We start from the raw sequence: 14,453 nt of genomic DNA, 5'->3' as shown, positions 1-14,453 counted from the left end.
ATTTACATTTTTGGTAGGCTAGGGCAGGATGAAGTAATTTTCTTTTCCAAATTAAGTGGAATGTCATCAGTCTTATAACCTTTGATGTACTATTTATTCATTTACTTTATTCATTATACATATTCATTTGTTCATTTTATTCATTATACATACTCATTTTATACATATTCTTATTAAAACTGTATTATAGTTCTATTTCTAAAATAAGCTAATCCTAGAGTTTAACAGTATGTACACCATAGATAAAAAGTGTTCATCTTCAAAATGTTCATCTTGAAAATACTGGTGAACACTAGAATTATTTCCTTGGATATAAGGGTAAAGATAAACTTCATTTTTGGAGAAGTATTAAATGCTAACGTCAGAATTTTAAAAAGCACAGTAAAATCGGCATTTCACTATGCTCCATAATGAAGAAACTAGAAAGACCCTAAATAAATTAAGGAAATAGAAAAGTAAAACCTGATGATATTTGGGCTTATACAATCAACCTATTTCCAAAGTGAGTTTTAAGGTAATCATTGCAGCTGGCGGTATGATAATTGGATAGGTTTAGAACTAGCTGTACTTTCAGTAAATGAGCAAATCTAAATTTAAAAATTTGATTTGTCCTCCCATGAATTAAGACTAATAATTTTAACGAAGAGGTTTAGGTTAGACTTATATTAAATACTACCCCTTCTTGAAAAATTTCCTTGCTAAGGAAATACCTGTATTTGTGTGTATATGTTATACTTATCTGCAATGTTTCAGTGCTGAAATTATGCACTATAGCATATGACTTGTACGCACCACTAAATAAAAACTAAGGTACCTGGTCTGTTGTGGAAAGGCAGTTTTCAGCTTGTCTATAATCTTCTCCCAATTCATTGTGGGTTCACTTCCCAGACCTGCACTGGGAGGAACAGCCTCTCCTACAGGGGCTGGGACAGTCCAGGCTATACCAGTCACCTGTGAAGAGCAGAGAGTTACAGCCCATCAGCTTCAATCTTTAGGAAGTAACATTCAATGCAGCGTGACATTTCCATACTTCAGGAAGTGGGAAGAATGAAGAATACTGACATACATGTTCCCTTTGAAGAGTTTTTCTTAACTAGCACAATGATATTTCTAATTTTTATAATTATGTTTATTTTAAAAACGGGACATGTTGCTCTCAGTAATTGCAAATATGTAAAAAGTCATCGCATTATCTAATTAAGTCCTTAAAGATAGATCTGTATGTCTGAGCATAAGTGATGTCCATAGACTACGAATCATTAAAAAAAAAAAGATTGTGGCACAGTATTTATGGTACATGGTCATTTTATATTAAGTTTTTAAATGTGTATGCATAGAAAAAGGCCTGTAAATTAAACAGTCTGTAAGCAGTGATTTTATAGGATTCAACTGCAGGATAATTTGGCTTTATTCTTGGTTGATGTCTATTATATACTTTGTATATTTCTATATTATTCACATTTTTATGATTAACATACACTATTTTTACAATTAGAAAAAGTTAACTTGAATTTTCAAACAGCTAAATAAAGATGACCATACTACTATAATGTCTGTTCAGCACTATTACAAAATTGTAGTGATACCTCAGAGGCATGAAACCATCAAAGTTTCTTCCATATTTTATGGTAGCTCCTTCTTAGAACCATTAAGATTTTATTTAATGGTAAGTGAATATTTTTGGAGTTCTAATCAATTACTTATGATAATTAAAAATATGGCAACTTTTTCCTATGGCTCTGAGGGTTATTTTCAAATATAAGGTTATATTCATGAAAATTAACTTCTAACCATTGGAATAATTTATGCAAACTAGTAAGTCAGAGAAGGAGCAAAATATTGCCTGGAAATCTGGGTTTGCCTCAGTATCAAGTTTTCCCTGAGGAATCAGAAAGTAATTTTAGAAGGCTGAGGGCTTTACTGTTTTCAATAAAACTTTATCATAGCTGCTTACAGAATGGCGTGGGAGTAAACCATGCAAGCAACATGGTGATAAAACATGTGGTGCTTAGTTAACATATATCCACTATATTTGTTTGCAGAGGCAACCTTTTACAAAAATAAGCAGAGTCCATTTATTTATAATATATAGTTACACAAACAAAAGAAACAATTGACTAATATCTACTTGTGGAACAGTCAAGATTAGAGATTTTTTTCATTAGATATATTTAATGTCACCCTTCTGGGAGATTTTTGTTTTAATAAAAAGTTTTGTCAATATTACATCTAATAATTCTAGTTATTTAAAATTCCTCTATTGCTTATTCAGGTTTGGATAAGGTTTTCTGGCTATTTGAAGTAGGAAGAGTTGTATTTTCCAGTATGTGGTCGAAGGTGATATTATTTAGATTGGTTTTTTTAAGATAAAATTGAAACACTGTCCTACTACACATGCATATATATGTATGTGTGAATCAAATTTTTCTTTGACTTTGGCATAATTTAGTTCGTTGTAACTTGGCCCTTTTGCTTTTCTGTCTACCCAAAAGCCATGCTAAATACAAATGAACTATTTAAAATCTCAATCCATTTTGCATTGTTGCTTGTTATAGGAGCAAAACTGTAATTGTAAGGATTCTCTATGGAAAACAAATTGATTTTTATATCACAAAACACAACTAGTATCAGTTAATAATAAGCATCATTAACACAGAGCTTCAATGGAACTATTCATTATCACCACCATCGTCACCATGACCATCACTTATCAAATAAAGGAACAAAGAGAAAATATTTATTTCAGAAGTGTACTGTGGTGATAACTAGTTAACGTCTATTCCACCGAAAAGTGTTCTGTACCAGGGGAGCTCTAGGTTGCCCAGTTGCAGAGATGACTCCAGGGCAAACAGCAGACATTTGAGGAACAGTGAGTATGGGTCTATAGAAGGATTCTTTCACAAGGGGTCGTCCCAAGAACTGCTGCATCTAAAAGAGAAAATGTAAAATAAAAAGACGAAAACCTACTTATTTACTTAAATAGGCAATGATCTAAACTTACAGAGCAATGTTCAGGGGAAACAGTGATTTAAAATCTAGATACAAAGTACATTAGTTAAATATATGAATGTTTGGAAAAGCAAAAAGCAGTGAAATATACTAAAGGAAACTGAGTGACAGAAGATAATTGGCTTCTACTTCTACTTTCTCTCCAACTAGCTGAGTAACCCTGGATGCCAAGGTTACAAATCAGTAAAATAAGAGGATCAGGTTAGGTAGTCTTTAAGGTTCCCTCGCAACTGTAGTAATATAGGGCCATGAAAAGGAGCTCCTCAGTGCATACTGCCCATGTTTAGTAGAAATTTCACTAAGAAATCAAAGTTGTCTACAGAAAATACTACTTTTGCTACTCTGTACTGAGGGATCTTACACTGCTTGATGGAATTCTGACTTCAATTCCGAGGACAGTAGAAAGGTAAAATGGGGTGGGCCTGCAAGACAACTCTCCCTAGTTTCTTGTAGATATGTTTCTGAGTGTAACTGTACTTTTCATGGGGTTGTGGAAAGCTAGCCCTTCTTAGCATCTACCAATAGGATAGATACCTCATTGGTTGAACTACAAATGAGGACAGATTTACTGAGCATCTATCATATGTTAGAACACTAGCATAAAGCAGTAGTTCAACTATTAGATGAATTAAAAAAATAAACATTAACACAGCTCTTAAGTAATGACCTGAAAACCTGCACATGAAAGGTTGATAGGGAACTTTATAGTGGATAATCAGGTTGACATTCAATTTTTAACATCACTAACAGAGAGACATCATGTGCGTTCTGTACAAATATGTACTCTTGCCAAAACTATTGAACCTGATTCTAAACCTTCCAGATCTAATGATAAGTTTATAGGAAACAGTAGAACATACATAATGACACTGCAAGTATGTAATAAGTTTAATCAACAATGTTGGACTGTGGATAAATGACACCTCGTTGGTTTTTTTTTTTTTTTTTTTTTTTAGACAAAAGAAATGCATGAATAAAAGGGAAGGGGGTTATGGTAACTGTTACAAACATAAAGGAGAACAATAATTAGCCAAATGCAAAGTATAAACCTCACTTGTATTGTTTTAAAAATGAGGGCTTTTAAAGGTAATTATAACCAACCCAGAAATACTACTGAGGTAAGGAAAATACATATTGGAGGCAATTGGGAAAATGTAAGTTTTAAATGATATTAGATGTTAAAAATTATACTTTTTTAGGTAAGAGACTGTGATTATAGCAAATAATAAGAGTTCTCATCTTCTCAGGAATATATGGTAAAGCACAAATGGATGCGATTATAGGATATCTCAGGTTTATTTTAAAATACTCCAGTAGGGAGAAAATAGGGGATGACAATATGCTGACAGTGTTAAAGTTGGCTCAGAGTATAGGGGAGATTGATAGGATGAATGAGAATATATTACCTCTTTAGATAGCACATGCATCCCTAAAATCCAGTGTGATCCTATGTATTGATCTCAGCTGAGCCAGGCAACGAATTATATCATCTGGAGATGATATACTAGAACTATTTAGGAATGAATAGGAATATTTTCAAATGATATGCACAAGTTCCTATGCTATTTTGAATACATATTAAACATAACATATATTTTGTGTTTCACAATCCTTATCATTTTATCAAGACAAAGATGTACATTTTTTCAAAATTTCATATTTCTTACCAGCATGTCAGGATTGGGTGGTGGTGGAGGAAGTTGGATTGGAGGCAAGGTACTCAAGGCAAATCCTTGCTTCACCTTGTTAATTTGTTCATTGTACTGTGTCTGGTAGAAGAGAAGCAATATTTCAGAGCAAAAGCAACTTCACAGAAAAAGCATATGGGAATTCTTGATGTAGTTTTGAAGAATACAACACAGAATAGTGATTTGTGACCCAGTAGGTCAGAATTTAAAAAATGTTTGACATAAAAACAATTCTATGGACCACTATTCCTAAATGTACATAGTTGTATTTTTAGAAGTATCTGTTGACTGTTACAATACAGAGACATGTAATTCACAGCTCTTTGTGATAATTCTTCAGTGTTACCAAAATTTTTAGCCCCTAATGGGAACTACTATTATAATGTGAACATAGTCTAAAAAATTAAGAAGGTTTAAAATAACATACTGGCTGATTAACTATGGGGAAAAAGGTATTTGTAACAAAGAGTTAAAACTATTTGCAAATGTTCATTTTAGGGAATATGTTAAATATTTACATTTTGCTTCACTCAAAAAATATACTACTAATTTTCTTTAATTCCATATATACCTTTGTTTTATTCTCTTGGATTCTGCCAGAAAAAGACTACAGTTACTAAAGCTTAACAATATGCTGTCAACATTGTTTGCCATTGTCTCCAATTTCCTTTACCTTATTATTTTGTAAGCAACCTACAAGAGCTGGAAAAGAAAGTCTTAAGAAACAAAACATTTGTCTTAAAGACTCCTGCACAGGGGCCTCCCTAGTGGCACAAGGGTTAAGACACAGAACTATGAAGCTACCCGCAGCCACTGCAGCATTAGTTTGATCCCTGGCCAGGGAGGTGACCCACATGGCACAGCAGACCTCTCCTGTCTTGCCCACTGCTCCCCTCAGCATTATATTTCAGTCAGTCTGCCTGTTCTGATCCCCACTCTATCTCTGGTAAATCCTCTCATCCCCCACACCTCTGGCCTGTACCCCAGGTCTTGTATGCATAAAATAAATAAATAAATAAAAAGACTCCTGCACAGAGGACATGTGCTTGTAAGAGAAAGTAAGGATACGGAACATGGGGCAGCTCTTTTGAGGTCGGAACTTTGAATAAACCTAACAGAAATGCTAAGCACTGCTAAAGACTAAGGATGAGATCCAGGAGAGAAACAGTCAAGACAACTAACAAAAACACTAAATAGTTGTCTTGATGCAGCTATTCACAATTGCATGTCATTGTTTCATGGGCAATATTGTGAAATCACAAAACAATCAACAAATGTCAACTCTAAGATAAGTAAAAACATTCTAAAATCAAATGAATAAATATTCAGTGGGTTACCTTTTTAGATTACCTTAGCATTGTCCCAATTTTATTAAACTAATAGTTAATAATTACATAAAAAGTTAAGACTGAAACTAATACAGGTCTATTTGATCTTCCTTTTACTTCTATAACATATAATTACTCACACCAAGCCATTTGTTTCTGATTGGAGCAATGTTAGCTTTGGAATTAGGTTTGAGATAATTTTTGAGTTTATCATTTATTATACTTAGGACTTAAAACACCACCTATACAAGTCTAGAATGTTATCCACAACCAGCTACATGGAAGTAATCAATATCAAACCTCAAAAAGGCATACAATTCAATAAATGAATGAATGTTCTTAAATTTCTCTAGTAGTTCTAGTTTTTTTTTTTCTTTTAAAGATTTATTTATTTATTTATACAAGCACTGGGTATAGTCAGAAGCGCGGGAGGGTGAGAGAATTCACCAGAGCCAGAGCGGGGAGCAGAGCAGGCAGAAGGACCGAACTACACTGCTGAGGGGAGCAGCGGGCGGCAGGAGAGCTCTGTGCGCCATATGGGACCCTCCTCTGGTGACTGGGGAGCAGCCGGGGATCGAATCGGCGCTGCAGACTGCGGGCAGCTTTGCAACCCAGCGCTCAACTGCTGCGCCACTGGGGAGGCCCTAGTTCTAGTTTTTAATGTTAGATGTTTTCTTTAAGTATATATATACCTACAACTTTCAAGTCACTCTAAATATACTTCATGACTTACCCTGAGGAATGCAATCTTGTTTCTAACATCTGTCACAATGGCATTCCAACTGTCCACTGCAGCCTTTAATTGAAGCGATTCTAAGTTGCTGGTGTAGAAAAGGAGACATAAGAGAAAGTTATTTCTTTTTATATACCACTTAGATCTCTAAAAATTTCCATTATATTTTCTAGTAGATATGTTAAGAAAAAAACAACAAAATTATCTCCATCACCAACAATTACGTCAAATGGGCACAAAGCTGTAATGAAGGGCTTGTTAAAAATAAAATAAATAGTAGGAGTATATAAGATTAACATTTTCAGGAGCAAATACAACTTCTGCCTCCAGAACACCAATTTTTTTTCTATCCTGACAATTTTTAGGAGATATTTTAAAATCCTTGTACAGGTATCTCTCCACTGAAGTAGAAAGGCAGAGAAGGCCAAAAAGGGGAATTTGCCCTAGCCAGCCAATGCTGGCTGCAGGAACATCTCAAAGACGTTGACTTATCTTGGAAGCAAGGTTTGGACTATCTTCACATTAACCCTTATATCACAGGATCACTATTAGCCTATCAGACTCCTTTGCAAATTACAGGAAAAAACACTTTGGGAGGGCAAATCAGAAAAAAGTACCTCTTTTGTGAGAATGAATTAGATTATTGCTTCCATACAGCGCATAAATCGCACAAATATAGCAACTCTGTCAAACATGCCCACCAAATGAAGAAAGCACAGCTTTGAGGTGTTTAGGCTCTGCTATCTCTAGAAATGAAATTTCATGTGGCTTTTTAGAAGGTTTCTATCAGTTATAATATCCTTATACTAGTATTACCCAGCATAATAGCTTTAGAAGAGTAAAAAACAAGTTATCACTGAAATCTCTTAAAATTAGGCATGATAATGTTCTCATTTACAAAGCGTCTTTTCCTTTATAAGCAAAGATAGACTGATCTCTTACAAAAGTGCTTTCCCAAAACTGAATGCACATCAGTATGTACTGGGAATCTTGCTAAATATCAGAGATTCTGATTCTTTAGAATTAAAGAACGATGATGATCATTATAATTATGAAAAAATAATGCCTTGGTCCCAGAGATTCTAATATAATTATTTAAGTTTGAAAGTCTACACCAAGACTATAAATTTATAGATCTCATGCAACCTGCCCAATGTTTGAAAATCACTTATAGTATAGCAGAAAATTGCTTTTAACATGATTTTAAGTGTTAATACTAATTTTTCCTTCAATATACTCCAAAGGTATTTAAAATTTAACACTAGAAAGAGAAAACAATTAGAAAAAAGTTTTCCAATTAGAATCTACCCTGTTTTGTAAATATCTAGCTTCATACATGTCTGAGACTTGTTCTATTTAACTGCAGAAGGGAAAAATACATTCTGCACTCCTAGACTTTGCAGTGCTTCAGCAGAGGGAATAAAGTGAAAACATCAAAGTAATTAAATGATTTCTGAGATTTAAAAAATAAGGGCCTTTGGGCCTCCCCGGTGGCGCAGCGGTTGAGCGCTGGGTTGTGAAGCTGCCCGCGGCCTCTGCGGCGCCTGTTCGATCCCCGGCTGCTCCCCGGCCACCAGAGGAGGGTCCCACATGGCGCGCAGAACTCTCCTGCCGCCCGCTGCTCCCCTTAGCAGTGTACTTCGGTCCTTCTGCCTACTCTGCTTCCCTCTCTGGCTCTGGTGAATTCTCTCACCCTCCCGCGTTTCTGACTGTACCCAGTGCATGTATAAACAAAACAAACAAACAAACAAACAAATAAAACATGCCTCTAAAAAAAAAAATAAAATAAAAAATAAGGGCCTTTCACTCCAAAGACTGATGTCATTATGTAAATCATATCACGGATTATGCATAACCTTGGAGCTCTTGCAGTCAGGACACATTAAGGAAGACGGGGAAGGTTACCTTGCTGCCATGTGAGTCACCCTCGCAAGCTGACTGAGGCATTCCTTTTCAGTCTGTTCTAGATGCAGCAAACCAAAATCTCTACGACACTGTAAGAAATATACCTAGATTTTTGAGAGAAAGGAAAAGAAGTTGAGGTGTCCTTGTAAAATTTTCTTCAATAATTTCAAGTAAATTTTAAGCTATTTTTCAATCTCTCCAAGCAGCACGTGAGTTTCTTGATCTTCCGTGATACATTATAAACACTTTTTGATCTAATTTTTTATTAGTAGTTTATTAATATCATACAATTGGATAAATCAATTCTGTTTTTTTATTCAATGGTTACTGGATTGGTAAATATTCTGGAACATTAGTTTTCAAACATGGAAATAATTGGAATTATCTCAGAAACTTAAAATATAATTCCTTGATCTCAGAGATTCTAATTTAATTGATACCAGGTGTGGCCCAGGTTAGGGATTTTTAAAAGCTATCAGGGTGATTCTAATATGCTGCAAAATTTGAGAATACTCAAAAGAAATTTATTTTGTTTTCATTGATAAAGGGATAAGAAAATACTGCTCTTCCTTGATTTACATCAGGGTTAAATCTCCCCAAACCCATAAGTTGAAAAATAACAAAAGCTGAAAATGCTGATTGAAGTTGCAGCTCACTGCTGCTGCCCAGCATTAAGAGAAAACACCCTACAGTTTCTTCCAAATGCATAATACTGTCATACTACTGTAGGAGCAAAAACTTGGAAGTACAACCATCATAAAACCCAGGGGTTGTCTGTAATTAGACCATATAGGATCAAATAGTCCTTCTGGGTTTTGGAGGTGATCTAATGTCTCTGCCATGGCAGGAATCCCTTCTGCACCATTATTATTACATGGTAACATAACCTCTTTTTTCCTGCTAATCACTCAAATTCACTGAAAAGATACTCTTATAATCCAGCACTGTGATTCTAAGATTAATAACGGAAGTAGAAAGAAGCCTTCTTACTAAAAGCAGAAAAAAAATATACAAAAGTTGAGTTCTTAAAGTAATCAGAACTTTTGTTGTTGTTAAAGCTAGCACTCCAACATATTAGTTTCCAGGGATTTTGGGTTCAGATATCACTACTTGACTGTTTACCTCCTAATTCCTAAGTCTCTGCTAAAGAATAGAGCTTATTCATACAGAGGGAGTAAGGTTTGTAATGCTTTTAGTATCAGCATGTTCAAAAGTTTGAATCTTACTGTATATCAAGTTAGGTTACCTATAATAAAAATTATGTAAACATATATAACCATATTTCTTTTCATAGACCCTAGTTGTAGAATTCTAAAGCTGACTTAGAAGAAACTGGGTAACTTTCTGGAGGTCTAGAGGGCAAGTTGGTTCTTGACATTGGAATGTATGATGTGTATGCATTTTCTGAAAGATCTTTGTAAGCAGTATCAAAGAAAGGAGATATGATAGCAACAGTGAAATATTCTTTAGAACTCTGGTTTTATAAGACTTTTCCCTAGATGTCTGTACTTGCTACATATAACTTAAGCAAACTGATTTCTATATGTCATTTTGGGGAAAACAACATAAGATCCTCAACATTGAAGTAATTACATACAAAATGCGAAATAGTGGCGGGGAAGCCATTAATTAGAACTGTGTTTTTCCAGCTGGTCCTAAGATGTCTTCTTTCTATATTCAAAAGATAGCCTTTTTTTCATTTCTTTAGCATACCTGAAAACTTCCCTCCCCAATCCCAATTCTCTTTCTCTTGTTTTTTCTTTACCTCAGCTGTTAAAGCTCTGCTAGTTTCTGCATTCAATTTGTTTAAGTATGTTTTAATTGTGCTTTCCAGATTATGCTTCTCCATCTCCCACTGAGATCTGAAATATATGAACATTAAAGAATCAGTAAATTACAGCAAGGACAGACTTTCCACTTTATTCAGGAAGAAGAACGATATAACCTATCCAATGAGTAGATGATTCCATGGAAAAGTATACAGTACATTAACATAATAGCAAGTGAAGACATTAAAGTAAAAACCAGGAAAGTTTTTAATGGATTGTCATAGAGCTAAGTTACCACATTAAAATATTTTATTGGTTATCTTGGGGACCACATACAATACCTTAGAATAAAAACAAATCATTGGGGGAGAGGGAGAAAGATGATAACGACATTATTTGATGTAAATTATGGGAAATGGCTACCTGTGGGGTTTCTCTTTCTCTTATCCTATTTCAGGTTCCCACACTTGACCCCTAGAACTCTAAAACATGCAAAACAAATAATGTCTTTTGTGAAAATAATGAATTGAGAATATAACATTGTAACAGGGTCTTTACAAAAGCTATCCTCAATGTTTTATTATTTGAAGTATCTGGATGCTTGAGTACTGGCCAAACGTTGACGAGAAGCTTGACAAAAACAATATATATTAAACTATTAAGGCAAGTATTTCAAGAGGAAAAACAATCAAAATATTTGGGGAAAAATATTAACCAAGAAAAATTAGTATAGCACTGAATATTATACAAAATTTTCTTATAAGATCAAGAGAAAACAGATTTCATCAAAATTTAAAAACTTTTGTTCTTCAAAGGAGATCATCAGAAAGTGAAAAGACAATCCACACAATGGGAGAAAATGTTTTCCTATTATGTTTCTGATAAGCAAGCATTAAGACTCTTAAAACTCACCAACAAAAAGATAAATTGCCCAACTATAGACGGTTTGATGACTGTGAACATACTAAAAACTAAAGAATTGTATACTTTAATAGTGAATTTTATGCTCTCTGAATTAGATCTTAAAAAAGATATTTTAAAAATTACCTACAGACAAAAATATGTGAATCTGAATAAAATTTAGCCACTTTCACAAAACAGTGACATCTCATAGTATTGATTAGGGATTAAGAGACAAGGAAGCATACGCTCTAGTCCTGCAGTTTGTTGTGGGGTCATCACTTTGATGATTTAATCTTTCTCAGCAGTTTTCTAGGGCCAGAGCTAAGGTGAATATACTTTCCAATTTGCCTAGGACACTTTCAGTTCCTATCTGTTGTCCCAGTTAATTACTAAAACTGCTCAATCTGGGGCATCCTTGGTGGTGAAGTGGGTTGAGCGCAGTGCTGTGAAGGTGTCCACAGCCTCTGCAGCGTGGGTTTGATTCCTGGCTGGCCAGGGAGCTACCTACATGTCAAGGCAGACCTCTCCTGATGTGACTGCTGCTCCCCTCAGCAGTGTATTTCAGTGGATCTGCCTGTTCTGTTCCCCACTCTATCTCTGGTGGATCCTCTCACCCTCCCGCACCTCTGGCCTGTAACCCCAGTTCTTATAAAATTAAATAAATCTTAAAAAAATTGTTTAAAAAAAAACAACTGCTCAATTTCATTCTCAGAAGTGCCCCAGTCCGGGTGATAAACTGTATGCTTACCCTCACCAGAACATGCTGAACAAAACACAGAGTCTCAGAAAGGGGCTCTCAACCTGAGCCGTAGCTGTTTGTACCTTTTCAGGGAGAGTTGCTCTTTAAGGTTCTTGATTTCATTGTCTTTAGCATGGCTTTGACGCTGTAATCTGAAAAAAAGTCATAAAGTTTTAGAAATTGTCACTGGTACAGTCAGAATAGCTCTTTGTACTTGAGTTTTCCACATAGAAACAGAAATGGTGTTTTCTAACTTTCTAGGCCTGTGATGGGATTGACAACTTTAAGTTCCTTAAAAATAAATTATAGCAAGTCATGAAAACTATTAAAAACAGTGTCTGAAAGAAATCAGACCTTAAATATAAAAGTAATGAGGCTGTATGCATATAAGACTTTTAATTAAAACCATCAATTATAAGTGGGACATGACTCATATGACCCAATCACAGGGAGATTGGGTAAAATTTTTATATAAATCAGGTAACGTAACCTTGATTAGCTTAAAATTAATATGCAGAAGTTATTAAGAGAAATGCAAAGTAATGCTTTTTGGTTGACATATTCACATAATTTTTTTATATTCCTCTCTTGTGTCTACATTCCTTCACAATCAAACTTTTACATTAACCTATTAATTTTATTCAATGTGAAGAAATTTATAACAAAAGTGCATTTCTCTTTTAAGTCTCTCATGAATTCAGTCACTTGAAATACACAGGAATTTGGCTGACATAAATTACCGGTATGATAAAGCCTTAAAACAATGACCTTAAATGTTGTCTGGATTGCTCACTACTAAATCGTGGAGACTACCCACTTTAAACTTCCTAGAAGCTGTAGAGACTTACAGTCAATTTTCAATTGGACTGAAAATGCAATGAAAAGAAACCAGGACATTTTCTATACAAAAGAGGCCATGCTTTTAAGTAAGAAATAAGAAATAAAAGATTTGTCACTACAGTATACTGAAAGGAATATGGAGAGAGTACAAAAGTAATAAGATTTCTAAGATTGACATCTTCAATACCTTTGTATATTTCAATACTTGACCCACTTCTAGTTTAGAGTCAGTGATGAGTTGACAGAGCTAGGGGGAATTCAGAAGACCTAAATTCTTAAATAACAGACAATAAAGTTAGCATAGTTCCTATTATCCAGCTTGGGTATGAACCAGCTATATGAACATTCAGTTACTCATAATTTCTCAATCCTATTTTTCCCATGAATTATATGACAGGGTGGGATTAGGTTTTCTTTTCTGAAAGATCTGAAGTTCTTTGATTGGCTATCAAATTTAGTATATGGCTTTATTGACAGCAATTTAACATTTATTAAGTACTTGTAATTTTTGCTAAATATGTGACTTTATAAAAATTCTTTTGTTAACACTACAATTATCATCAAATATTTACCATTTACTGTAAGACTGGCATTTAATTTAGTGAAAGACAAAAAATTTTTTTCTTAAAAATATGTAAGTGTAAGAAATAATACAGAGAAATCCCACGTACTCTACTCCCCCGGTAGTAACATCCTACAAAACTACAGTATGATAGCCAAGATGTTGACAGTGATGCAGTTCAAGATACTGAACATTTTATCACCACAAGGATTACGCATTTTTCCATTTTATATGGACATCTACTTCCCTCCCGCTCCATGTCTTTCTTATAACTTTAGGAACCCTACTCTCTTTTCCATTTTTATCATTTCATCATTTCAAGAATATTATAAAAATGTAATCCTGTAGTAATTAAGCTTTGGATACTGGCCTTACTCAGCATAATTTTCTCTTGTAAATAGTGTGTGTAGAGATATTACAGTTGCATTCCTGATAAAATGATGATAATTTGTGCCTTTTTGGGTCAGTTTTGCTAGAAGTTTATGAACTTCATTGATCTCTTCAAAGAAATAGTTTGTTTCACCGATTTTTCCTTATTTTTCTTTCCAATATCATTATTTCTAATCTCTATTATTTCCTTCTTTTTTCTTGTTTTGTTTTTTTTCTAGGTTCCTGAGGTGGGAGCTTAGATTATTTGAGACTTTCACCTTTTCAAATGTGCACATTCAGTATTATAAACCTTCTAAGAACTGCTTTAACTATGTCACACAAATTTTATTTTCATGTTAATTCAATATATTTTTGAATATATATATAATTTGAATATATATATAGTTCAATATACTTTTTTTTTTTGACAAAGATCTTGTCTTTGACCCATGTATTACTTAGAAGTGTGTTGTATAGTTTCCAAATATTTGGAGATGTTCCTGTTATTTCTCTATTACTGATTTCTAGTTTGATTCCATTGTAATCTGAGTACATGCTCTGCATGATTTTGATTTTTTAAATTTTTTGAGATTTGTTTTATGGCTCAG

At 34.2% G+C, this 14,453-nt stretch overlaps 1 protein-coding gene across 1 annotated transcript in view; it reads right to left on the bottom strand.

Moving 5' to 3' along the window:
• Positions 1 to 14,453, bottom strand: part of DZIP3 (DAZ interacting zinc finger protein 3) — a gene marked incomplete at both ends in the record, with an annotated part of 78,415 nt that overhangs the window by 8,923 nt on the left and 55,039 nt on the right. Inside the window, 7 exons of the mRNA XM_084231707.1 lie at positions 815 to 951; positions 2,803 to 2,928; positions 4,677 to 4,778; positions 6,759 to 6,846; positions 8,664 to 8,767; positions 10,429 to 10,525; positions 12,158 to 12,226. Of these exons, the coding sequence (XP_084087833.1) occupies positions 815 to 951; positions 2,803 to 2,928; positions 4,677 to 4,778; positions 6,759 to 6,846; positions 8,664 to 8,767; positions 10,429 to 10,525; positions 12,158 to 12,226 (723 nt within the window). The remainder of the gene's footprint in view (positions 1 to 814; positions 952 to 2,802; positions 2,929 to 4,676; positions 4,779 to 6,758; positions 6,847 to 8,663; positions 8,768 to 10,428; positions 10,526 to 12,157; positions 12,227 to 14,453) is intronic.

This window comes from Talpa europaea (assembly GCF_964194135.1).
Source record: "Talpa europaea genome assembly, chromosome: 4".
Taxonomy (NCBI): domain Eukaryota; kingdom Metazoa; phylum Chordata; class Mammalia; order Eulipotyphla; family Talpidae; genus Talpa; species Talpa europaea.
Note: the sequence above shows the minus strand (reverse complement) of the source record. Positions and strands in the feature narration are given on the sequence as shown.